Source organism: Vigna angularis, chromosome 8 (genome assembly GCF_016808095.1).
Source record: "Vigna angularis cultivar LongXiaoDou No.4 chromosome 8, ASM1680809v1, whole genome shotgun sequence".
Classification (NCBI taxonomy): Eukaryota; Viridiplantae; Streptophyta; class Magnoliopsida; order Fabales; family Fabaceae; genus Vigna; species Vigna angularis.
Window position 1 is genome coordinate 26,544,655 of NC_068977.1, and position 25,880 is coordinate 26,570,534.

A 25,880-nucleotide genomic window follows, 5' to 3' on the forward strand; every position below is an offset into this window, starting at 1 on the left:
ATATATATATATATATATATATATATATATATATATATAACACTTACTAGTTAGTTTAAGGAAAATGATTTCACAACCACTTTTTTTTTAAATAATTAAATAATATAACTAGATATTAATAATAAAATATTAAATTGAGATATTTAATTAAATCACATAAATTAAAATACTACATTAATGAAAACAATTATAGAATCGGTAGAATAATAAAATGGTCAACCTAAGAAAATTTAGTTTAGAGGAATACTAGAACATGCTACTGTAGATATTTATTTATTTATTTATTTGGGTTTTTATACCGTATTCTTTGAAAAACAAAGGTGGTATACAATATCATATGACAGTGAAAAAAAAGAAGTACACAACAACTTCACAGGCAATCTTCCAAACAGTGAAAAAAAAGAAGCAAAAGGTTCACACATTTGTGCCTTGGACATGCCACCACCACAAGTACACAACAACTTCACTGACACTATACAATATCATATGACAGAACGTCTCTAAACTGAACTTTTACAAGGATACAAAATCAACAGAGAAACATATGACAGTGAAAAAGGGGAGCTAAGTAACAAAAAATACAAGTGTAAAGACAAAGAAAGAGTGAAACTTGGTTGCATATATTTTTTCATGCATTATACTAAATGTCAACCACCAATGCATCAATCTTAGAGGAATCACAAGCACTCCTACCACTGCTGGAGAGGCTCCACTGATCAGACACTATGCTTGCTGCAGCAGATGCAGGTAAAATGCCACCTGCAGAAACCCCACATTTGGCTACAATCCTAACACTCTCTATCAACTCCTTGGTTCTAGCCTCTTGTGACAAAATATCCATCAACTTTTGAGGAGTTATCACCAACTTCACTTTCCAAAACCTGCTACTTTTACTGCCAGCGCTAGTAACAATGCTGCATTTACTGCTATTATTACTAGTACTAGTCCTACAAGAGAAAGGTTCTATAGAAGTTTTGTTGAGAAACCTCATTCCTTGGTGGTGTTGGTAGTCCAAGGACATTCTGTAAGGAGGAGGGTAGGGGGTAGTAGGAACACTATGAGAGCGAACATGCCCTTGTCGAATGGCGGCGCAGTTGTCTTCGCTGACGGTGGCCGGAGGGTGTTCCGGTTGGTTGTTGAGTGGCAGAAGGTGGTATGACTGTCCAGCCACCAACTCATCAAATTGGCTAAGTGGTTTCCAGAAGAGTTCATGACTTAGGAATATGCCATGCCCCGGGAATTCATTGGTGATGAAACTCACAGTAATTGGAGCATAGAATTCCATGATTCCACCATCAGATGTTGTGACTTTGATCATTACTTCAGGATCTGACATGCCTCCCAATAAACAGTTTCCCATGGTGGATGAACTTGGAAAATCTGTGAACTGTGATGCTGTAAGTGTTGTAAGTATATATATGGTAACTGGTTTTCTTTCCAAGAGCGGGAAAACTTGTGGTGTTGAAAAGAAAAAGATGTTCAGTGGTGATTCTGATGAAGAATGTTAGAGTAATTTAATAACAACATGCTTAGGTTATTAAAAAGGTAGAATGTGTTTAGATAAACTTCTTATTAAACAAATAGAATAAAACAGACTTTTGTGTACGTTAATAGAAACCTTTTATATAGTTTTTGTTGTAAGAGATGGTGATGAGTCAAAAGATGAGTGATTGATGCTTATATATATTGTTTTCACCAAGTGTTTATGAAACACAAAAGAGGAAAAATGTTCAAAATTGATTTTGGTCCCAGTACAGAAGGGAAGAAAGCAAAAGGACTTGTAGATATATACCTGCCAGTTCTTCTTCTTTTGCTTTTTCCTTTGACACTTTATCTTTATCCTTTGGTAAAGAACTATCAAGGTGTCAAGAAACTACAACCTCATGCAGTTATTTAGGCTGTGGAAAATAAAATTGAAATGCTGTAAAATGTCATAAAGAATAGTTTCTCTTTTTTTTCCTGCATGCTTTGGATTTTTCTACACTGATTTCAGTCAATTATTGTAGGATTTGAAGCTCACGTCACAACCACTGTGTTTACTTTAAGAGTTGCATTGGACTTGGAGCAAATATTTTTCATTGCATTATTTGAAAATTATTTGTATATAATTTTGGCCTCTTAATTTTTTTTTATCAAGTTTCAATTATTATGATTTTCCCTCTTGTTTTCATTTTCAAAAGATTAACAAAATATTCTTATCAAATTAACTTTATTGTATCACCTACTATAATAAAAATAGATATTTATTTTTGGAGAGTAGAAGTTTATTAAATATTTAGAACTTTACATTCGTCCAAACTAAATAAAACAAAAATCTCTACCATTTGTTGCAAACAAGGCAATATTTTGGACAAGGAGAAAGAAAGCATATAAGAAAGACAAAAACTGGGTAGTCTCTAAAATTCTCCACCAAAACAACAAAGTATATGTATATCAATTAAGCCCTTCTTGTGATATGAACTTTGGCCATTGGAGAGCCCCGAAGCAAGTATTCCACTACTGTGTTTACTTCCTCATCAGATACGTCTACAGAGAAATGCTTAACCACTTTCAGTGACTCCAATCTTACTAAGCTCGGAGGTTCAGGTCTCACTGAAATGAGATTAGAGAAATCCTACACAATCAAAACATGGAAATTTGAAATGCAAGATTGAAAACAGGCCCAAATTCTGACATATGAATGCAAAAGTGATATGAACATCAAGAACAAAATAAAGGAAAAACCTGCTGAAGTAACTTACATGTAACATAATTTGAAAGGGATACCAAGAAGTAAAGGTCAGTTTCTTTACATTGGCAAGCACTTGCAGCCATCTCATGATGTTTGAACTGATGATTGAACTTTTCTCAGCCCAACGTCCATCCCAAGACACGTCAATATTTACTGCTTCAAGAAAAGAAAGATTGCATGTGGAGAAGAGTTGGTGAGTGGCAGAACCCTTGATGGTGAAAAAACTAAGATTTGGAGTAGAAAGCAGAATTTGGTAAGTCTGTCCTTCATATGAGGTGAAACTAGAAAGGGTAGAATTAGATATGCAAAGCACCTTTGCATCATCATTCAACCAACAGTATCTAAGGACTAAAGTGTTTAACGAGTGACAATTTGAAAAGGGCTCGGCTGAATCCTTGTCACTTGCTGTAAATCTTACACCTTGAAGATGCAAGTTTTTCAATACTGGCATGTGGAGAGATTCTGGAAGTACTATAAGAGCATAGTTCCATGCAATGCAAAGCTCAAGAGATGTCAGAGACCGAGAACAAAAGATTAAAGGGAGTGACTCAAAATCAGGTCTAAAGCCTGAATACACATCTAAAATCAACTGCTGAACATTACAGAACAAAGCATATTTAATGATCTTGTCTAAGAGTTCAGGTTCTGTCCAACAACGGCGAAGACTAAGATTATGCAGGGAACATGAGTGATCTCGTGTAGACAAGACCCAGGATGCAAATTTCTTAAACCTTTCAACCCCAATTTTCTTCGGGGGATATGGAATAGGAGAGTATGTGAGATTGATGAGTCGTTTGCATAGGTGATTCCATCTTTTAGACAAGACACAAGTCTGAACAGCATATGTTGGGTTCATGAAACTCATTATGTGGAGCAAAAGGGTGTCAGGCAACTCACTGATCATGTCCCTCCCCATCAGTTTTACTGTGTTGTGATAGCAGAAGTTGAAAACCGAAGAAAAAATGAGTGTGTGAAGAGATTTCTCCAAAGTATTTATCTACAGAAACAATGTACAAAAAGTTCACTTTCTTGTAATTAGATAATAATTTCTTCTTTCAAAGAGAAACTAAGCTAATTTTCTAAGGCCGTCCTTGGTAAGCAAACAACTTCTTACCGTGTATTTCAAGCCACTTTATATTTATTAATCAAACTTCATATAAGCAACCTTGCATTGGTTCTAATCAAATTTCATATATATTATTGGAATTTTAATGCTTCTGGTCAACCATCATGAATAAATTAAAACTTAGTGAGGAGTTGTCTTCACTAATTGGAGTATAGCTACAATGCTGAGTCGTAGGTTTGTTCCTTTGGCCAACAACAAAAAGTGGGAAATAAATTATTGCTTAAACATTGAAGATTTACATTACATCATTATTTGTATCTACAATCTCCTTTTCAACCCCTCAATCATTGTCTCGTTTTATTTTCTAATCAAATTCTTCACTATGATATCTCCACCAGGCCCTAAACTTTGTTTTCCTTCTTTGTCTTTCACTGTAGCAAAAAGCATTTGAGCGATCAAATTATTCTTTGCTGTCTGCTGTTTAAGAAATCCAAACCATTCCTCCTGTCAAACTACAATTCTGATTAGCATATAACATTTTTATATGTTTTGTTGATACACTAATCTTTATAATTTGATTTTAAAAAACTGAAAGTATAAGAATAGAAAAACAATTTATCTTACATACAAAATAGTATCCTTTTAATAAAAAATGTGCATGTTTGAGTACTTAAAATAAATCTTTTAAGGGTTGGTGTTGATGTAGAATAGTCTTTGTTAATATATAGTGACATTCCTGTACTTCATTCCATTTTGATGCCATTTTTATCTCAGAATCTCCATTCACAGAGTCTTTGAGCCGAATGTTATTTGTATCTATCTTCTATCTTCTTCCTCATTGTCATGATGTTCTTACACAAGTACTCATGACCAGTTCTCTTCAAAGGCCAAGCCATTGGATAAACCACTCAATAAATATGGATACATATTTCACCATACATCACAACATGAGTACACTTGATATATTCACACAATGAAAGAATATCAGTTCCCATGTTGTGATCTTGACTTTTGGGGCTATTTTACGGTATGTCTATTGTTGGTGGCTCTGGCAGGCATTGCATCTGGCCTTGCTCTAGGACTACTGTCCTTCAGCCTAGTTGATCTTGAGGTCCTCATTAAGGCAGGTCTTCCAAAAGACAGAAAGAATGCAGGTTACCATCAGAACACATGTCACTACATTATGCAGCTTTAAGATCTTTATCATAATTGGTATTACTATCTTACTTTATCTGCAGAAAGGATTAGACCTTTGGTAAAGAATGGACATTTTGTCCTGTGTACCCTTCTTCTAGGAAAATCACTGGCTATGGAGGTATGTTTTATATAGCACGTGAAGTTAGTTGATGTGGCTATTAAACTTAAAGAAGCACATGTACTAGATATTGAAGTAATTATATTGGTTTTTCCTTTATTTCTCCTTGATGTTCCTTTAGACAAAATCCCTTTTGACTTGAATTGCTGATTAAGCAAATACTCAATCTACTTGCATGCCCTATGATCTTGCAAGAAGGGTCTAATAACATTCTTGGGGAAAAACAATTTTTTTTAGTTGTTAAATGAAGGTACTATACATGATTTTGTTGAAATTTACAAAAAATGCGATTCTAATTGTTCTTGTTCAAGGCATTGCCAATTTTTATGGACTCAATCATCCCTTCTTGGTTTACTATTCTCATGTCGGCACCCTTGGTGACTGTGTTTGCAGAGGTAATGTTTGTTTTGAAAGATGCACAAACAAACATGTTGAAATAAGGATTTTTTTTTTCTTAAACTAACTCATGTTACATTTATCATCTTAGATTTTACCTCAAGCTATATGCTCTCGACATGGACTGACTTTAGGAGCAAAGATGGCTCCCCTTGTTCAACTGCTTCTGCTGATCTTCTTCCCTATAACCTATCCTGCTAGTAAGGTAAAGTATATGTTATAGTTGTGTTTGTTTCGTATTTATTTTGTTATTCAATGTCATTGTCATGCAATGCATTTGTAATTGATGATTTATTGCAACAGAACTGCTTCATTGTGCAACTCATGGTTATATGCACAAAATGAAAAGCTAAAGAAATATATAGAATTAGAGCATAGACACATTTATTTCAGTTTCTCAAGGAAAAAACTCATGAGTATATATCAATATCAGGTGATTTTCCTGTAAAACTCATATTTTTAGAAAATTTAATTAATATCTTTTAGTATTGTTCTATTTTGGTAGGTGCTGGATTGGGGTCTAGGGAAAGAACATTCAGTTCTTCTCAGAAGATCAGAATTGAAGACATTTGTGGACTTACATGCAAATGAGGTTTTCCTCTTAATTAGTATATTCTCTCTTGCTTAACTTAATCACATGTATGCGATTAGTTTCTAAAGTATTCACATGCAGGCAGGGAAAGGGGGAGAATTGTCACATCATGAAACTTCTATAATCACAGGTGCTATAGATTTGACTCAGAAGACAGCTAAAGATGCAATGACACCCATATCTCAAATTTTTTCTCTTGATATAAATTCTAAACTTGACATGTAATCTGTCATAACTCAAGTTTGAAGTCATATACATAAACTTTTTTCTCCCAATTTTTCATCTATAAATGCAGTTTACCTTTGTCATCAGGCATACAATGACACAAATAATGAGCCAAGGTCACAGTCGAATACCAATACACTCTGGACACGCAAGAAGTGTCATTGGCCTCATATTGGTAAGCAATTGGAGAACCAAAATGACAGAAGGGAAATATAGTGGATTTAAGTATTTTCTGTGATAAATCTTGAATATATGAACTTGGAAAGTATAGAATTACCATTATGTTCATATCAATTAATAAAGGCAAAAGAGAAAGCTTCCATTGACATTTGAGACAATGTTGTTACTTGCAATACATTAGCTTTTTTCTCAACATTGCTTAGTAATATTTTGTATTCATATAGTTGTACTATGAATTCTTTTCTACAGGTTAAAAACTTGATATTCTGCCGCCCTGAAGATGAGACACCCATAAAGAATTTGATTATTAGGAAAATTCCAAGGTAATAGAGCTAATTTGACTGGAACATAAAAGCCAGATTCCATCTCAGCTTTAACATCATCACTGGCCATCGTACATACTGATGTTTTTTCTAGTCATCATGGTAGTAGTGCTAAGTATCACAACTTTACTAATAATTGATTTCTGTAGGAGAGCTTGTTTTTTCCATTTATAAGACGTAAGCCTGATTTAATGTTGTACAAATTGTAAAACAACTGTTTTTAAGGAAAAGTGAGAAGATCAATAGATATGTGTTGGAACTTATGATCTTCATTCATGCAGTAGTCACTACTGTACTAACTATATGATATTTGTTCATTTAATAATTGTGTAACAGAGTTTATGACAGTTGGCCACTATATGAGATATTGAATCAATTCCAGAAGGGTCACAGTCACATGGCTATTGTCTTGAAATCCAACAAAGACACAGAGAGCACTACAACTCGTGCTGTGGGTGCTCCCACCTATTTTAATAGAATTACTCCTAAAACATCAAATTCGGCTCATGCTGAAGTTGTTGCAGGTAACATCTTACAGAATTTAGCCATGGTATCATATCAAACAGAACAACATTTTACTTTAGATGAATTGCAAAACAAAAGTAGAAAAAAGTTACAATCTTGGGAGAGAAAAAATCATTTATCTTTGTCAATCTGGGACTTGCAGAATCTGATTCTTCCTTTGTCCTTGAAATGAGTCAGAGAAGTTCTGTACATGAATCCTGTTTAAACTCCAGTGATGCGGAATTTCATAGTCCAACATTAAGAAATGTCATGGAACTAGACAGTGAAGCGAGTCAAGAAAATGAATATTTCCCACAGGAACAAATAGATTCTCTTCCAGATGTTATAGATGAAGAGGTTATTGGCATCATCACAATGGAAGATGTCATGGAGGAACTGTTACAGGTTAGAATGGATTTTATAATATACTGTCAATAATGCAGAATACACTTCAAAGTGTTGATTTTTCCGTTTAATATCTTAAACTTTTTAGCTACCAACTAACCAATTTGATTCATAGGAGTTTAGTGAAATGTTTAATCATTGTTTGAAACATCAAACTCATCATGTTATACAATACTGATTGCTATCTACTTTTTTCATTTACAAGAAAGACATATTGGATGAAACTGATGAATATGTTCACGTTCAAAAGAAGTGAGTAAATTTGCATTGAATTTTAATATTACCTCCTTCATTTCTGCTTCCCCCAAATAAATTTACAGCAATTGAAAGATTCCATGCTTCAATTTTTCTTATTTTCAGCATTAGAATCAATCTGCTGCAGTCACTTACGTCACAATCAAGATCATCATGGAGGGCTTCTGGTTCTGGTCATCGATAAAGAACTTTCTACTATTTATTTTGTTCAGTCTCAGTGACATGAAGATTCCTCATCTTCACAACATCATGGTTTTGATTTTCAAATATCAATACAATAAAATTCAATTCATTGGAAAAGTTGTTCACATTTTCATTTAATTATTGTTTATGACATAATATTTACTTTTAATGTATTGACCCTGTAAAAATATTCTTAATAAATATATTTAAAATATCCGTAGTATTATAACAAATATCCCAAACGATGATGAGAGAGATGATGAGGATGAGGCTCATGACCAACCATTTACTTTATGGATAAGATATACGTGAATAAAATATCTCACTCCAAGCATGATGAACAACCAAACACAGCAAGAGAAGCCATGAAAACTCTGATTTGTGCACCAAACTCTTCTATCATTCTCTCAAAACTTTCTCCATGCAGACCAAACTTCCCAGCTTCTTACCCCACACAAAAGCTCAACTACCCCTTCTGCACATTAAAGCCTTATGCTAGCGCCAAAGGCTTTTCTTCCACTCCTCCAACCGTAGGAAGAGATGCCAATGAGAGGCCTATTAGAAGGAAAAACATTGATGACGAGGATGCTGATGATGAGCTTCCCAGCACAGTTATTTACAGGATAATACGTAGGATTTTGTTCTGTGTGGGGGTGCCAATGGGGTTGGGGTTGATGTTCATGCACATTTTTGGGGTGCTTAGGGAAAACCAAGTGTATGATGCACCACGGTGGCTAGCCTTTATGACTGCTTTTTTGACTTTTGGAGCTTCCTCTGTTGGGATTGCATATGGGGCACTGTCTGCAAGTTTGGATGCAGAAAAGGATGGTTCTTTTCTTGGGGTGGAACAGATTCAGAAAAACTGGGTAGATATGTGGCAGGAAGAAGATGCTGCAAAGTAGATAGTTTCGAATTATCACCATGTATTCATAGTTCTAATTATACTACCTATGTCATAATGATTGTTCAGAATTACGATAATTATCACGATGTATTCATAGTTCTTTCTCATGATTAAAGTGATAGATAAGTTTGCAGAGGGGTTAATGATGTTGTATGAGATGCATTAAATTGTGTACTTAGAAGTCAGAACCATGATTGTTGCAGTAGCTGCTACTATGATCGGTGAAATATTTGAGAAGTCTAATTTCTAAGTGATAACATTTAGTAGTATTGGCCTTACAATAATTTGACTCAACTTCATAAATCAACTTCTAAAATAAGATTTATATTCATCTATAAATTAATTCAACTTCATAAATCACCATCTAAGATAAGATTTACATTAATCTGTAAATTAATTTTATGTTGATGTATGAATTCCATGATCTGCAAGCCAATGCCAAAAGGTTATGAGATCTGTTATCTGTGTTTATAACAGAGCTCATGCTTGTTATGTATCTGATGATAGTTGTACTCCTTTTTGCATAAACAACATCAAGAAACTAGTTGATATACTAATTTGGAAACTTTAATGATATTCTATTTCAAAAGCGGATAAATCATAATTTTTTTTGAATTGAGACAGAGAATATGAAACCAAACATCAATATAATCATATATATTATACGGGTTAAATGTTTCTCAAGAAATATCTTATTGTATGAAGGGGATGGTTTTAATCTTAAGGAGATATTTTATTTAGTATTTTTTATTTTGGAGAATTGTAAGTTTCCATTACTGTTTTTATGTGAGACACTTCAATAGAATCCGTGTCCATTAATTTTTGGAAAATGATACTTTAACAACATTTTGATTTCACTTACGTGTCGCGTTCTGATTGGTTCATGTGAAAAAAATTAAAATAACTTTAAATGACATGGAAATGCAAGGTTTGGGGTTGCAGGAGTTTTCATTTCGCGGCTTTCATTTTTTTAAGGGTTTCAAACCTTGCAGATCTCATTTGGGAGAGAGAACCCACCCACGAGAGAGAACGCCCACCTCCCCCTCTCCCCCCACCCCACCCACAAACCTCTCTTGATCACAATCGACCGTAAACCGACAAAAGACCGTTCACCGAACTGCCGCCGTTCACCAGAGTTGTGTCCGCCATTGTTCTGCCCGAAGGTTCCGCCGTTTCGAAGCACCGTTCAACGCCGAAACCACCATTGACATGGGTTTTAAAGCTTCCCGTCATTTGTTTCGCTACAACCTTTGTTTGGAAGCACTGCCGTAGGCAAAAACCACCATTAAAGATGAAAAAATATAGTTTGTAAGTTTCCGTGGTTCGTTTTGATTTTCTTTTCTTGTTGTTGTTCGGTGATTTTAACTTATTTTAAATATTTGAATTTTTTTTATCATTTCGGGATTGTTGTATTTTTTGGGGGCAAAGTTACAAAAGTTTTACACGCGAAATACTTTTAATTGTTATGCAGGTGATCTCAATGAAACATACTTTATAGGAAATGTTGATGAAGATTCTCGCCAAGTAGTAAAATACACTTATGAGTGTTTGGAGAAGAAAATATTCATTGGTATATATCCATTTGATATCAATTATAGCAGTCATAAATTTCTTGCTTGTTATGTCTGATGTGTATCATAAATTTTCTTATTCATAAATTAAAACTAAGTGAGTCATTGTGCAGGAACAGAACTGGTACCAAAGGCAAAATAAGCGAGTACTTTAGGTAAACGTTTTGCATAGGAATGTCAACTATGACCATGAAACTCATTTTGGATTGCCTAATTTCTTTGTCATCATTTTTTCTAATTATAAGTAATTTGTTGAATTGTTCCGAAGACAACAAACTATCGTTAGAGGTACAACACTTGTAGACTCCAATCCAACCAAACTTATAAGTTTGTAATGTTTATTTTTGTAAATATAATATTTTATTGTATCATTGATATGTTAAATATCATTATGTCCATGTTGTTGGACTTTGTTTGTTGTAGATTGATTGTGGAGTAATTGTTTTGAAAATTATGGAATTGTGGAATGACATTCAGAAATACGAAGTGATACGGTTGCTCTAGATAAGCTACGAACCAGAGGCAGCAGAAGAAGATGCATGGGGTTTGGGTAGCAGCGTACGGAGGTGGATTGTGGTGATGTCCGTGATGGAATGAAGATATTGATGGTGAGTGAGGAGCTAGCTCAGGCGACCTTCAACTGGAAGGAAGCTAGATGGAGAAGAAAAGATCATTTGAAGTGACTTTTGGGCAGAGTTTCGGGTGCTGGAAATGCATCAGCAAAGTAAAACTCATATATCAACAAAAGTGACGTACATGAATAAAGAGAAGGGAATTTATAGAGTGTTTTCCCTTGTTTATACTACTCTTACCGATGCTGGATGAGGTCAAGGAACGTGGATCTCAATCCACGTGGATTCACCCATGCTGAATTCTATTATTCTATATGTGCACAAAATACACGTGTAGAAATAAAGGCTATGCTAAGCTACGGTGCACTCCATCCTGTAGGCAAAGTTGGCGGACCTTTATTCTTCTCTCTTTGAATTTCTATCCTTCTCCTTGTTTTGGCCATTTTGGATTATCTGATTGTTCTCCAGGTTTCCATTCAAAGATGGCAAAAAGCACTTGACCTTCTAAAGGCAAATTATTAACATATTGTTGAAGCTTTTTGACCATACCTTGTGTGATGGGACCTTGATGTATCATTGTGTTTGGCTCCCGCGTATCACGAAGGAAACAAAATGCCCACTTACACAACTGTAAGTTGTAAAAATTTTCATGTTATGGAGCTTTCATAGAAATGTTGCATTTTATTGATATGTTGTGCATTTTTGTCTTTGCAGGAGGAACTGCAACAGGTTAAGGAGCAATATGTTTGTGAATGGATTTTGGATGTGGACAATATGCAGAGGAATCAAGTGTTGCAAGATTTAGGCATTTTGTAGAATGTTGGGGAATAGTGATTTTTTCAAAGTTATTTATTGTTTGTTAAGAACTTTTTCAATATGCATTGATGCTGATTGTACATTTTGTTCTTAAGAATGTTGAAAGAAAAGTAGTTGTTACATTTATTGTTAATGAAATTTGAAGATCAGAATGATCAATGTTTAAAATGTTTGCACTGCAGTCCGTACAATCCGTACTAAATTTGGATGTCAGGATTTATGAAATATTGTATGTACATGGTTGTATGTAGAAAGAATGATGAAAATAAATTGTCTTAAGTGGCAATGATGAAAACAATTGGTTCCAAATCACTTATTATTGGAAAAAATGATGACAAAGAAATTAAGCACTCCAAAATGAGTTTCATGGTCATAGTTGACCTTCCTGTGTAAAAACTTCACATGAAGTACCCATTTATATTGCAATTGGTACCATGTATGTTCCTGCACCATGACTCTTAGTAAATATGATTTTTTTTGCCACGTATTTCTTCATAAATGGTATAAAAATTGGTTCCAAATTATTTATAATTGAAAAAATGATGACAAAGAAATTAGGCACTCCAAAATGAGTTTCATGGTCATAGTTGACCTTCCTGTGCAAAAAGTTCACTTAAAGTACCCACTTATTTTACATTTGGTATCAGTTCTATTCCTACACCATGACTCTTAGTAATTATGCTTCCTTTGCCACGTATTTGTTCATAAATCGTATAAAAATTGGTTCTAAATTACTTATAATTAGAAACAATGATGACAAAATATTAGACACTCCAAAATGAGTTTCATGGAGTTGACCTTCTTGTGCAAAACGTTCACCTGAAGTACCCACTTATTTTGCCTTTGGTACTGATTATGTTCCTAGACAATAACTCTTACTAATTATGCTTCCTTTGTCACGTATTTGTTCATAAATTGTATACAAATTGGTTCCAAATTACTTATAATTGGAAAAAATGATGACAAAGAAATTAGTCACTTCAAAATGAGTTTCATGGTCATAGTTGACCTTCCTATGCAAAACGTTCACCTGAAGTACCTACTTATTTGGCCTTTATGTGCAAAACCTTTTCAAAGTTGACCTTGATGTGCAAAACCTTTGCCTAAACTCTCCACTTATTTGGCCTTTGCTACCAATGCAGTTTTTCTGAGTTTTGTTTCTAAGTCACAAAATTATCTTGAAAAACAAGAAATCTACCTTCAATACACCTATGGAACCATAGTTCAAATAAGTGGAGACTTACATTATGAGTTTTGCACAACAGGGTAAACTGATTTTTACATAAAGTTTTCCAATTTCAAATATTAAGTATCATGTCCAAACACTTTTAATTTCAACAATGAGGGCTATCATAATATTAACTTTCGTAGTATTTTACCTGTTGGAATATCAAATGTAATATTTATGTATCTTAGGAGGTGCCTAACTTGTCTAAGAGGTGCCTAACTTATGTCTTTGGGATGTGCCTAACTTAGGTTAGGATGTGCCTAACTATTAGGTTCATAGTTCTATAAATAGGTAGTATATTGTAATAAGAAACAAGTAAGAAATATAGATTTTATGTTTTTCCACATGGTATCAGAGCTAGTTCTTTGATCCTCTTCTGGTGGTCTGTGTTGTCTGCCGGCGGCCGGCCGCCGGCAGCCCCTAAAATTTTCAGTGGGTTCTTAAATCTGTGTCACATCAGTACCAGCTAGCCACCTCTGTCCACGGCCGGCCACCGTCGCCGCCGTCTCAGTCACTGTCGCCACCGCCGCCGCCGTCACAATTTCGACTGGTGACCAGCGGATCGGAAGCGCCTCCTCGAGCGACGGCCAACCCCGCCGGAGTCAAGATCAGACTCCTCTCCACGCGCCTCCACGCGCCTCCACGCGCCGCCTTCCTTCAGCCAGTCTCGGGTGCATGTTTGTCACGCGCCGCCGTCTCCCGGCGATCGTCACAGTTCCGACCGTTGTCCAGTGGATCTAGACCGTCTCTTCACGCGACAGCCGTCTTCGCCTGATTCTCCTCCACGCTCCGCCACGCGCAGCCTCTTTGTGCGCTGCGAACAGGCGCGTGCTTTCCACGCGCCGCTCTCTGCTCACCAGAAAGTCACCGCGACACCTCCAAAGCCAGAGCCAGAACCAGACCCAAATCCAAAGGGATTTGTACTTTGCTGTTGATGAGAACCATTTTGTCCTCCAAACCCTTGAACATTAGGTTTTCTCTGTTGGTTGTTGACATGTAAATATCTGCACCTTTCTCCATATTGGCAGCTCGCTGGAAGTTTTGACAAATATCTCTCATCGTTTTAGAGCTATAACATCGTCAAACGTTAACAATTCCGAACAAAACAAACCATTCTTCGACTTTGCTAAAATCAATTGCTCATGGAAATTCAATTTCTCATTCACTTCTCGTTCCACTCTATGGTTGAAACTTGCAAAAACAAATAACAGATGAAAATTGGTGGTTTTCTTTTTTTTATTCGGTCCCTAATCACAGGTTTTCCTCTTTCAAAAACCGGGTTTTTCAACTGAGGAAGCTCTAGCGACGGCTATGGAGGTTTTGATTATTCTTTCCTCACCTCTACCTCTCAGAAGAGGTTTTCAGAGTCTGCCTCCGATTCCAAGATTCTGCCTCAGCCTCCTCTTCCACTGGAATGTGGTGCTCCGTCCCGGAACGCGTTCAGCTGCATGCGGCCATGTTGGCCCTGCAGTTTGGCTACGCCGGATTCCACGTCGTCTCTCGAGCTGCCCCTAACATGGGCATTAGCAAACTTGTTTTCACAGTCTACCGCAACGTTATTGCCTTATTCCTGCTCCTTCCTTTTGCCTACTACTTGGAAAAGAAGGAGAGGCCTGCCATTGCTTTAAACTTCCTCTCACAGTTCTTTCTTCTGGTGCTTGTCGGGATTACTGCGAACCAAGGTTTCTACTTGCTTGGTTTGGACAACACATGATGCTTCTCTTTTTACGTCACAGCAGCAGCTCCCTGAAGGTGTGTACCTCCCATGCTTGCTGGATGTCGATCAACCCCCTGCTTCTTCTTGCTGTTGGTGGCTGCTCCCTATGTGCTACTGTCATGGTCGTGACCCAGCTCCCTGTGCCTGCTGCTGCCTTGCTGGACCAGTTGTTGTTTTCACCCCAAAGCTGCTGGATGGAAGTTGCTGGACTGGTGGATGTTGCTGCCCACCGTGAAGTGCTGCTGCACCCCCTCCGTGCTCTTCCTAATCTCTCCAAGCTGCTGGACGTGATTAGCCGTGTGCTTCATAATATGTTTCATTGCTGGACCGGTGACTTCCACTTTGCTGGATGAGTGAACTACTAATCAGTTTCTGTTTTGAAGAACCTGAACCAGGGTACTGTTGTTCTCAATATTGCTGCCATCTTCGTTTGTCTTCTTCTCCGCCGTTGATGCTCCGGGTACTATTTTCGTTGTACAGCCACTGTTTGTCGATGTCTAGCCACTGTTTGCCGTTCTCCGCGTCGTTTGCCGCTGTCCGCGCCGTCTGCCGCTCTCCAGGTGCTGTCTTCCACTGTACAGGCATCGTTTGCTGCTTTACAGGCACTGTTTGCTGCTGTCCAGCCACTGTTTGCTGCTGTATGGCGCCGTTTGCCGCTGTCCAGGTGCTGTTTGTCGCTGTCCGGGCGCCATTTGTCGCTGTTTAACATAGTTTGTGTTGTTCTTCAACAAACTCGCCAGGTTGATATGTTCAAGGTTGGGGGATCTCATTCGACCCCATACCACCTTTGGACGCCAAGTCCCAATATTTGTGTTTTTGGTTTCTGCCATGTGAAAGGATATTTGCACCGTCAGTCAATGCCTTCTTTGAGATCGACCGCTGATTTGACTCGTTTGATGTTATGGGATTTCAGATTTGTCCCTTGTACGGATCGGTTCTCACCCGTTCTTCCACCTCCGTGTGAGGGGAAGTTTCAGCCGCCACAGGGTAGTTTGTCCCTGTAGGTTTGTTGATGTTTCAGCCGTTGTAGGGTGGTTAAGTCCCTAAAAGTTTGTTGCTGTTAGCCATTGCAGACAGTTCAGTTTCTGCAGGTTCGTTGTTATTAGGGCAGTTAAGTCCCTAAAGGTTCATTGTTGTTCAGGGTAGTTAAGACCCTGAAGATTTGTTGCTACTCAAGGCAGTGAAGTTCCTGAAGGTTTCATTGTTGTTTAGGGTGCTTAAGACCCTACAGGTTTGTGTCTTTTAGCCTTTGAAGGCCTCTCATGTTACCGATGTCTTCGTCCACCATCGTCCGCTACCAACTACAGTCTCAGACAGACGCAACTGCGTCAATTCTTCTCCCGATCTTCTTGTGATACACTGCTAAGTATCACCACTGCGGAGTTGTCCAACAAAGAATTTTGGACCTCCAACATGTCTTTGGATCTTTGATGCCTTTGTTTCCATTTGAGTTTATTGATGTACTTTCCATTTGAGTGTGTTTATTCAAGCTTGGCTCATACAATATGTATGATCCAGCTTGAGGGGGAGTGTTGGAATATCAAATGTAATATTTATGTATCTTAGGAGGTGCCTAACTTGTCTAGGAGGTGCCTAACTTATGTCTTTGGGATGTGCTTAACTTATGTTAGGATGTGCCAAACTATTAAGTTCATAGTTCTATAAATAGGTAGTATATTGTAATAAGAAACAAGTAAGAAATATAGATTTTATGTTTTTCCACATTACCAAACTTTACAAAATCAACCAAATTTGTCAACATAATACCAAACATGAACATAAGAGACCTCCTTATTTAGTTGGCCAACTAACTTGAAATACCTAGGTAACAACTTCATTTCATGTCGACAAACATAAAACATAAAATAAATCTCATTCAACCACTTTCATACAATGAAATTCAATTCAAATTAATGGGAAAGAACAATTCATTGTACATCAACATATTAACTAACAATAGCTCTTCTTCTGATGTAGCATATGGAATGTCATTCTTATTTCCTAAGAACGTATCAACAAATAAATTGTCAAAATCATCCACGTTAAACAGGAACTGGAAAACCCTTCTTGGTCATGCTATCCAAAACATCATTGAGGGCTTGACATAGGCCTACAATCTGCAACGAAATTCATCATTAGTAAAAGCTTGAGAAAATTGAACCGTTAAAGGTTGCTCTAAAGAGACAAAACATGCTAATGAATTAAACAATATGGTCCTCAAAGATATAGAATAAATTTAGTTAAGCTATTGTTACTTAGAATAACTACTTTAATTATTAATACAATAAAAAACCATCATCTTAATTTTAAAAACATAATAGAGAACAAAACCCAAAACCACACATGGTGACTGAAAAAGGAGTGAAAACCTTTTAAATCCCATAAAATTAGTCTTTTACATTAAGTAAAGTCAATTCCACTACATTATTCAAAGTATCAACTCTTCCCAAGAAATTTCTTTAAATATGCAAGAATTATGTTTCACAAAAAAAACATTCCAAAGGTTAGCACAAATTGTTCATTATAACAATATTTACATACTTCTACAACTAGTAACACTACTCAAAAAATTGACGCCAAATATAATGCCAAACAAAGAATTTCATAAAGGAGCAGCAGAGTAACAATGTAAAAAGAAATGAGGAATTAATTCAAAGTTAGTACCTCTACTCATAACATACATAAGAAGAGAAATAACTTCGGTATTTGTTATACATACTATACAACTATATTATACATATAATTTGAATACATTGAATAAGAGATATATATGTAATTAGATTATAATATAATTTATAATATACAATTATTCAATTGTAACTATTACATTGTTATTGGTAGGTTAATGTATTAAAATAAATAAATAATAAAATGTGTATTTATTTACCTTATTAATTATTTCAACCTTAAACGCTCATTTTCAAACACTAAAATATTATCATATCTATTTAATTAGAAGTATCCAAGTAAGTTAACCAATTCAATTATTATTATTATTATTATTTATCATGAAAACCTTTCACCAATTAACATTTGTCAACTTAATAAAGTTTATCCAATATCTTAAGTAAATAAACTAACGTACTAATACTAAAGTGACCAACATTAAACAAAATTGTTAAAAAAAAAATAGAAAGACACTCACGACCCTCACAAGCTCCCATTTTATAATCTACTTACACCAATTCTACTTACAAAAATATTACAGACATGAAAACCCATTATCATTTGTTTATGTAAAAGAAACATAAGGTGGTCTACCACTAACTTCTTATTTCAGCACCTAGTCAAAACTCTCGTACCATCACACTTAATTTATAAAACCTAAACTCCTTTATCCCAACGTAAGCATGAAATTAGATAAAAAAAAATTGGTCGGTTCCAAGCACTAAAATGCAACAAAAGAATGAATAGAAATCTCCACTCTATTATGAAAGACTGAACCAATATTTTTCAAAATGGGACAACATCTTCAAAAGGGAAAATACAAGTACCATGACTGTTGAAATCGAAGTATTTAAGCTTAAACTAATTGCTTTCTTGGTAACCCAGGTTTAACAATAGATAGAGTCCATTTAACCCTTACGTTAAAATACAATACACTTGATCAGACTTCCATACGTAGTTTCCATTAAACACTAAACTTAGTGCAGTCCGTGAAGACTAATTAAGCATACATTCAAACTGAATTGTAACTAGAGACTGTGGAGTATGGTGTAACCAGTATACAGATGAATATCAAAGGAATAAGGAAGAATAAACACATTCTAGCCAACTAAACCTAAAGGAATTAGAATGGAGATCATTATGGAGACCACACATTCAAGCATTAAACTAACGTGAATGTTGTGAGGGGAGAGTTAGGACTACCATGTGTAATAACTTTCTCAAAAGTTAATCATCAACCAAGTTCATGGAAATGATAAGAAATGTGCAGAACTTACAAGAAATCATCTAGCTAATACTCACACGATTAGAAAAAAAATTCTATTGCAGTAAAATTGTAGACGCAAGTTATTAAGCTAATAGTAAAATGGAAATCTGAAATGTCATTTTTATGGCCTTACACATGCATCATATTAGAATAAGAATTTGGTCAGTAGCTAGGGAGTGATATTCTCTCAAAAAGCATGGTCAAAGGCACCATAAAAAGGTGTAACTAGTGGTAGTGAGTAACAATAACATTATGGCCCTTGCGAAACTAATTCTCCACCATATAAAACCATGTAATGAATAAATAAACGTAGGATCCCTATTCAATAATTTTGCGCCACCTTATGGCACTTGAAAGCTATACTATTCGGTCATCATCTCCTAGATCACAATTATAAGTGAGTTTCAACAAGTTCATGAGCCAAAAACAGAACACGAGCCAATCAATGAAATCAACATATATAAAGTATTACAAAGTATTCATGGATTAGCTCCCCTACCTCATTTTCTAGGAAAGAAAACTTTAACTCTTGGTGCTCTAAATTCCAAGCCTCCTCTCTTGCTTGCTTTCACTTTCATACAGGTTCACAAAATTTCTAAAGAACACCCACATCTCTTATCTTAACCTTACATTCTCGTTTTCCTGCTATGAGAAGTTTCACTCTATTGACAAAGTTCCTCCATTACACTACATCAAATAAGGTTAAACAATATCTCAATAAGACCAATAAAACAACAAAGCCTCTAAATGGTAAAAAATATATTAAAACAACTCAAACCCACCGAACAACAACAAACGATTGCCCAAAGGAACGATCCAATGGCGGCGGAAAGGCGGCGCTTTCGGTGGCAGTTGCTTCCAAATGTCGGAATGTGCTCTGGTGACGGTTCGCGAAACAGACAATACTTTAGTCAACGGCGACACTCCAGCACTCTGGGATTCCGACCAAGCTTTTCGGAAGAAGCACGAAAAGGGGTGGGTGGGAGAGAAATCCTTCTCTCTAGGGTTCTCTCTCTAAAAGGTTGTCTAAGAATCCAACTTTGAAATGACAAAATAAAACCTGCCACTTGAAACTATATCCCCATTTTCTTTCCACATCATTTTTCCTTTTCTAATTTAATTTTCATGTGGACCAATAACATTTTGACACATGACATGTGTGAAAATGTTGTTGTTAAAGTATCATTTTCCTTCATTTTTGCACCTCCAACCCCTTCGTCCAACCCCTTCAAATTTTTGCAAAATGTTTAATTTATCCCGTAATTAAGATGATTTGAATATTTTAAAAAACCAAAGTGGTCAAAGATTCGTAGTAGTGGGTGCACACAAATATCTTCTCTACGCATCTCATTTCTCTCTCGCATCTCATTATTAACTTCCCTCTCCCTTTCCCCTTGCTCTCTCAATTTTCACAGAAAACACTCTGCTCTCCATTCTCGCACAACACACAGCACACAGGCACTCTCGCTTTCCTCTTTCTCTCTCTATTCCCGCAGACCACTTCACACACAGGCAGCCGTCCAGGCATTGTCGCGCTTCCCTCTCCCTCTCGCTTTCGTCTTCCTCTCTCCGTTCTCGGAGCACACCCAGGCACACAGCCAGCCCCTTGCGCGAAGGTGGGTTTTTAATATCTCATTGTGTGTTTGGATCTGGCTTCGGTGCTTTCAGACTTTGATTGCATTTTGCAGGCACACACAAACAGGAGCATCGTGTTCGGTTGAAGTTGGTTTTCTCCCTGCAGCCACCCAGTTCGCGTCGTCCCAAAGGTTGGTGGTGTTATTCTTTTTTTATAGCATTTGATTGTGTTTGATAGCATTGGTGTGTTATGCAATTTGATAGCATGATGAAAGATGGTATAAGAGTGGATTTACAGAGCTGTTGTGGTGTGGATCGGATATGGAAGGCGATGGGGCTGAATCGGATGTCCATAACTGATTCAGGCTGCATCGGATTTTGAAGAGGCCCTAATGGATGAAAGATTTCACATTTTAGTTAACACAAAAAATACTATGCGTTTTATTTTCCTTGTAAGTCGAGGGCACTTTTTGCTCAACAAGCATGCCCTATTTAGGGTGGCTGCATGATGGGATAAAACATACAACCATTTTGCTATACCCTAGTTTCCCTTTTACTCTTATCGTAGTATAGCTGTAGGAAACCCTACCTATTCAATAAATTCATCTATTAAACTCTCGTACAATATACTTTTTCCTTTTGTTTTGGAGGGAATGTTTTTTCTGCTAAAAAATGAATGAATGAAGGCTTTTCACGTTGTTTATGCTTTTGACTATAGGGATTAATTTATGTTGTTCTTTCACTTTCATGATCAATAGGTTCTAGAGTCAAGGCATCATGATTCAATTTTTTGGTTTCATTTTGTTGTGTTCTTGTCCTGGTTTTTTTGGCCTTGCAGCTGTTTGGTGAAATGTGTGGCTGAAACAGAAGTTTCATTACTTTCTCTTCAGCGCAGCATGCAGAGTCCTTTTTTTCCTTTGAATGTTTTAATGGTATTTGTTTGGGTAGGTTGGAATGGCGAGTGAGGATGATGCAGTTAAGAATGCAATGATAGTTGATGCTCGGGCTAGAAACATTAGTCACAATGTGAGGTGCACGGAGTGTGGGAGTCAATCCATTGAGGATTCTCAAGCAGACATTGCCATTTTGCTCAGAAAGGTGCTTTTCTATGTACTTTTACTTTCTAATATGGGTGTCCTTACTTATTAATTATTTCCTTAGTGCCATTTGAAACATGATTTTGTTAGCGTGTTTCTTTTGTGTTTCACTCAACTACTTGTTTGGAACATCAAATGACTTCTAAACTTGAAATAATTTGGGGAAAGGACTGAGATGATTTAGTGCATAAGGGTGCAGTTTAATATCAGATTGTTGTTTTTTGTTTGCGACATAAAAATTAACATCGATCACCCAAATTCTTTTTTTTTTATGTAAATTCTAGAATGAGTTATCAAATATCAATGTATCATTTGGATACATTACTTTTTAATGAGCTTTCCCTTGTTGTAACGGTTCAACTTTTACTTATGTAGTTTATCTTCTTTGAGGCTTACTTTGGCTTTCTGTCAATTAAATGCCTGCCAATTTTCATTCCTGCAACTCACAGGTGGAAAAGAAAAAAGAAAAAGAAAACTCCCCCTTTCTGATTTATTGGATACATGGTTTGTAAAGCTTTATTTACTTTGGATTAAGTCTTTTGTTTTTTGTACCCTTCATTGTCATTAACTTGAATTTTTGTCTTGATGAAGCTAAAAAAAATTAAACAGAATATGCCAGACTTGTGATGGAATTTTGGGCGTGTGAAATAACTGATTTTCCTATGTTTATAGAACATATATTTTAAGATTTTGAAGTTTCTTGCCTAGTTTTATGTTTGCTTTTGTTCCATTTCTGCTCAAAATTTCTTTAAAATGAAAAAACAGCCATGTCTTTGAAAGTGAGCCTTGTTTCTATCAAACAAACCTTAAACACTTGTACTGTTTCTCAGTTAATTCGTGATGAAATTCGGGATGGAAAGAGTGACAAGCAAATCTACAAAAAGCTTGAGGACGATTTTGGAGAGACTGTACTCTATACGCCCAAGTTTGATATGCAGACAGCAGCTTTGTGGTTATCACCTGTAAATTTTTTTCTGAAGGACTGAATGGACTTTAGTTTTTTTTTCCTTTAGTGTAGTTTAAATTTTGCTGATTCCGAAAATATGTTCTTTCAAATAGGTCTTAATTGGTGCTGTAGCTGCAGGAGGATGGGTTTACAAGAAGCATAAACAAAAGACTAATGTCCATATCATGGCTCTGGATCTTGTTAGAGGTGTTTCATTGACTCCAAAAGAGAAGGAAACAATGCTTGATATTCTTACGCCACCTCCTTCACAGGGAGCTAGAACACCCTTCTGGTGGAGGAGATGACAAGGTCAATGATCACGTTGACCATCTACTATTATGACTTGAAGAAAACCTTTGATGTGGTACATGTTTGTGACTATAAGTAAGTTTCACTTTGATGTTAATTCGCAAATTTTCAAGCTTGGTATTGTAGTACCTCCTTGGATAGAACCTAGTTTTAATCAATAAACAAATATTAATTGGAATATGTGTCTGAATAAATATTTGGTTTAGAGATGGATATAATTTATTTTATATCATTGAACATAATTGAAATGGGTGCCAAAAATAATTTCAACCATAGATTTTTGTTGGAAGGAGTAAACAGTGTGTGAAATTGATTATGAAATTAAAACAAACATGCCCGTAGTTTATTTTTCATCACCCAAGCTTGGTACGGATATACATGTGGATTTCATTGCTTAATTTCTATATTAATCCATAAAGTCTTCCGTATTTGAGTCTTGGCATCCATATTTTGTCACTGTGATATATTTCTAAAAGTTTACAATAGGATGTCCTCTTAAAAGATTTTCTCTGCCCCCTACGTGGACCTGGGTGCTAGCAAATCAAAGAGTGCAAACTTGTTCCAAGGCTCGCTAGTGCCGGGCAGCCAAGACTCAGCGGGGTGCCACTCCTAATTCTGCACCTAGTGCTTGTCGACATTTCATTGGTGCTGGGTGCCAGCTTCTCATAGAGCATGACTAGTTCTAGGCGCCCAGCTATGGAGGACGTGCATTGAGTGATAGATATGTTGATGTGACAATTTTTGTCCTAGTTCTTCCTGTTGCTTGAAGGAAACTGATCTTTGGAGGTTTGTATGTTTTCTCATTTTGTAAGTTTGGACTCTCCATGACAATGGAGAGCTAAACCCATTTTGTTGGGGATAGATGTAACTACTGAACTCTATGTATCTTACAATGTTGTGGATATATATATATATATATATATATATATATATATATATATATATATATATATATATGCCTTTTCTGTTAAATGTTAATATTCATGTTTCTTTGCTTTCTTGTTTCTTTGCTTAGTGCTTGCTTTAGGTTGACCACCCATAGCTTGATACTTGATTCATTAGGTGTTGGAAAATATCTTTTGAAACCTAGGTCATGTTGTTCATGAAAAATACATACTCAAATGTGCTTTTTTGATCATCTACATCTCTGCACCAATTACTGTCTGAGAACTGTAGTCAGTACTTGTCCAACCTAGTGTAGTATAGGTTGAGTGATATTGTTCCCCAAACATACCTTAATATCTTTTTCAGTGCTTTTAAAATCTGTGTAGCTTGGCTTCTCTATACCGACTTACTATTCCTCTTAGTAACACGTTCAACCTTACACTTGTCCAGCAAGAAAGACTTCCAACCAAACTTCGAAACTTATTGCCATCTACTTGGTCTCCACTTTCAAACTTTGAGAGCTTTGTACTCGGTTCCATTAGGGTTGAAACATGGTTGTAGTTTGCATTTTGAACTTCTTAAGATCTCATTGACATACGTCTCTTGAGGCACAAAAAGGCCGATCTGAAGTTGTTTGATTTCCAAACCGAGAAAGTACTTCATGTGTCCCAAGTAGGTCATTTCAAATTCTTTTTTCATGAAACTTTTGAACTCCTTAATTATCTCTGCATTATTTCCCATGAAAATAAGATCATCAACATAAAAAGCAATGAACATTACAATACCTTCATGTTTCTTAATGTATAAGACATGTTCATATGGACATTGTTTATAGGCGGTCTTCTGAAGTAAGTATCAATGCAGTCATTCCATGCCTTAGGAGCTTGTTATAACCCATACATTGCCTTCTTCAATCTCAATACTTTCTTTTCTTCTTCTCTTCTCAGTACTTCTTTTCTTCTTCTTTTCTCATATGCTTGAGTGATTGTTCAATGTACTCTTCTTCCTTTAGGATTTCATTTAAAATGTCGACTTCACATCTATTTGAAAGATCAATCATTTGTGTTGCAGCTAACAAAATCAACAATTGAACAATCTCCATTCTTGTGACTGGTGCAAACACCTTGGCATAATCAACTCTCGCTTCTCATCTTGAACATTCATTTTCTTCTTGTATACCCATTTCACACCAATGGGTCAAGCTCCTTTTAGGAGATAGGACAACTCCCATGTGTTGTTGCACTTTATTGGACCTATCTCCTCATCCATTACAACTCGTCATTTCTCTTCTTGAACAACATCCTCAAAAGTTATATTCTTCAAATTAGAAAAAAGACAAAATATGTACCTCTTCAATAACTCATACAAATCTTGCAAGGTGTGCATTCTAGGTTGTTGTGGTTCATCCTCTTCATTAGTCTCTGGATTTGCGGTCTCTAGATTTGTAATAACTGGTGGTATAGCAATTGTCGAGTTAGTACTTTCACCAACCTCTTCCATCAATTTGTAGTCTCTCTCCGACAATCTTCAATTCTAGTGTGTACATTCGGTTTTTCCTCATTTGTACTCGGGCAATCAAACATCCTAATTTGAACTTCAACTACAATACTTGGTCTTTCATTAAAATTGAGTGACCCTTCTCCATTAATTGTCCCATGCGAAGAATATTGCTTTTGAGATCGAGTACATAGTACATGATTCGAATCTCCCCAATTCTACCATCCTTTTGCGGGTACCAAATTGTCCGTAGGACTTTTACTACAACCTTTAAATCATCTCCAAAGGACACATGTCAGACATCAACCTTAATAAGGTCTTTGAAAAATTTCTCATCTTTGCACAATGGTTGCTTGCACTTGTGTCAAGGTACCACACTTAGTTGGTTGAACAACTCGGTTGCACTATTGAGTGTAACAACTCAATTGTTTTACTCAAGCTATGGATTAATTTGAGGTCAGTCTTCAAACTCTATGACATTATCAACACACCAACCTTATTCTCTCTTCTACATCCTCTATAAAAAAGTTGGTTGGCTTATCCCTCCTATTTTGAGATCGACACTCTATTACAAAGTGACCAAGCTTGCAAAAAATGTGACATCTTTTCGATTTACAATCATTTGCATACATTTGAAGCACTCAATGTTTGAGG

General features: G+C 36.2%; 5 protein-coding genes and 1 long non-coding RNA gene across 7 annotated transcripts; 3 read left to right on the forward strand and 3 right to left on the reverse strand.

Annotated features, from left to right (window-relative positions):
- Positions 1-334: 334 nt before the first annotated feature.
- On the reverse strand, positions 335-1,463 carry LOC108345329 (uncharacterized). Its single transcript, XM_017583923.2, has one exon. It carries the CDS (start codon positions 1,358-1,360, stop codon positions 641-643), a length of 720 nt encoding a protein of 239 aa, XP_017439412.1. The 5' UTR covers positions 1,361-1,463; the 3' UTR covers positions 335-640.
- An 845-nt stretch (positions 1,464-2,308) lies between these two features.
- On the reverse strand, positions 2,309-3,903 carry LOC108344184 (putative F-box protein At1g58310). The gene is made up of 3 exons (XM_017582648.2): positions 3,883-3,903; positions 2,742-3,728; positions 2,309-2,614 (listed from the first exon to the last, which is right to left on the reverse strand). Exons 1-3 carry the CDS (start codon positions 3,901-3,903, stop codon positions 2,438-2,440), a joined length of 1,185 nt encoding a protein of 394 aa, XP_017438137.2. The 3' UTR covers positions 2,309-2,437.
- A 730-nt stretch (positions 3,904-4,633) lies between these two features.
- On the forward strand, positions 4,634-7,969 carry LOC108344183 (DUF21 domain-containing protein At5g52790-like). The gene is made up of 9 exons (XM_052867304.1): positions 4,634-4,951; positions 5,036-5,112; positions 5,424-5,507; positions 5,600-5,713; positions 6,014-6,100; positions 6,182-6,321; positions 6,413-6,500; positions 6,755-6,828; positions 7,165-7,969. Exons 1-9 carry the CDS (start codon positions 4,771-4,773, stop codon positions 7,523-7,525), a joined length of 1,206 nt encoding a protein of 401 aa, XP_052723264.1. The 5' UTR covers positions 4,634-4,770; the 3' UTR covers positions 7,526-7,969.
- A 475-nt stretch (positions 7,970-8,444) lies between these two features.
- Positions 8,445-9,253, forward strand: LOC108345292 (uncharacterized protein PAM68-like). The gene has a single exon (XM_017583882.2). The coding sequence runs from the start codon at positions 8,469-8,471 to the stop codon at positions 9,075-9,077; it is 609 nt and encodes a 202-aa protein (XP_017439371.2). The 5' UTR covers positions 8,445-8,468; the 3' UTR covers positions 9,078-9,253.
- A 7,584-nt stretch (positions 9,254-16,837) lies between these two features.
- Positions 16,838-19,975, reverse strand: LOC108345356 (uncharacterized). Its single transcript, XR_001833654.2, has 3 exons — positions 19,700-19,975; positions 19,417-19,604; positions 16,838-17,100 (listed from the first exon to the last, which is right to left on the reverse strand). It is a non-coding gene; the product is annotated as an uncharacterized LOC108345356 (long non-coding RNA).
- A 263-nt stretch (positions 19,976-20,238) lies between these two features.
- Positions 20,239-23,740, forward strand: LOC108343950 (cytochrome c-type biogenesis CcmH-like mitochondrial protein). 2 transcript variants are annotated; one of them, XR_001833553.2, is made up of 6 exons: positions 20,239-20,533; positions 20,606-20,683; positions 21,441-21,590; positions 22,420-22,551; positions 22,649-22,919; positions 23,331-23,740. XR_001833553.2 is itself a non-coding variant. In XM_017582408.2 (5 exons), exons 3-5 carry the CDS (start codon positions 21,447-21,449, stop codon positions 22,838-22,840), a joined length of 468 nt encoding a protein of 155 aa, XP_017437897.2. In that variant the 5' UTR covers positions 20,240-20,533; positions 20,606-20,683; positions 21,441-21,446; the 3' UTR covers positions 22,841-23,038. The 2 variants fall into 2 exon arrangements, 1 of the variants encoding a protein (XP_017437897.2); XM_017582408.2 differs by lacking the exon at positions 23,331-23,740 and having other exon boundaries at positions 20,240-20,533; positions 22,649-23,038.
- Positions 23,741-25,880: the final 2,140 nt, after the last annotated feature.

Excerpts from the sequence above, each read along its gene's own strand:
- LOC108345329 (XM_017583923.2), bottom strand. The coding sequence starts at position 1,360 with ATGGGAAACTGTTTATTGGGAGGCATGTCAGATCCTGAAGTAATGATC.
- LOC108344184 (XM_017582648.2), bottom strand. The coding sequence starts at position 3,903 with ATGCAAGGTTGCTTATATGAA. Across the intron at positions 3,729-3,882 it reads TGCAAGGTTGCTTATATGAA|ATAAATACTTTGGAGAAATC; the intron begins GTTTGATTAATA and ends TTGTTTCTGTAG. Across the intron at positions 2,615-2,741 it reads CCTTTCAAATTATGTTACAT|GATTTCTCTAATCTCATTTC; the intron begins GTAAGTTACTTC and ends TTGATTGTGTAG.
- LOC108344183 (XM_052867304.1), top strand. The coding sequence starts at position 4,771 with ATGAAAGAATATCAGTTCCCATGTTGTGATCTTGACTTTTGGGGCTAT. Across the intron at positions 6,501-6,754 it reads GTGTCATTGGCCTCATATTG|GTTAAAAACTTGATATTCTG; the intron begins GTAAGCAATTGG and ends TCTTTTCTACAG. Across the intron at positions 6,829-7,164 it reads ATTATTAGGAAAATTCCAAG|AGTTTATGACAGTTGGCCAC; the intron begins GTAATAGAGCTA and ends ATTGTGTAACAG.
- LOC108345292 (XM_017583882.2), top strand. The coding sequence starts at position 8,469 with ATGGATAAGATATACGTGAATAAAATATCTCACTCCAAGCATGATGAA.
- LOC108343950 (XM_017582408.2), top strand. The coding sequence starts at position 21,447 with ATGGCGAGTGAGGATGATGCAGTTAAGAATGCAATGATAGTTGATGCT. Across the intron at positions 21,591-22,419 it reads TTGCCATTTTGCTCAGAAAG|TTAATTCGTGATGAAATTCG; the intron begins GTGCTTTTCTAT and ends ACTGTTTCTCAG. Across the intron at positions 22,552-22,648 it reads CAGCTTTGTGGTTATCACCT|GTCTTAATTGGTGCTGTAGC; the intron begins GTAAATTTTTTT and ends TCTTTCAAATAG.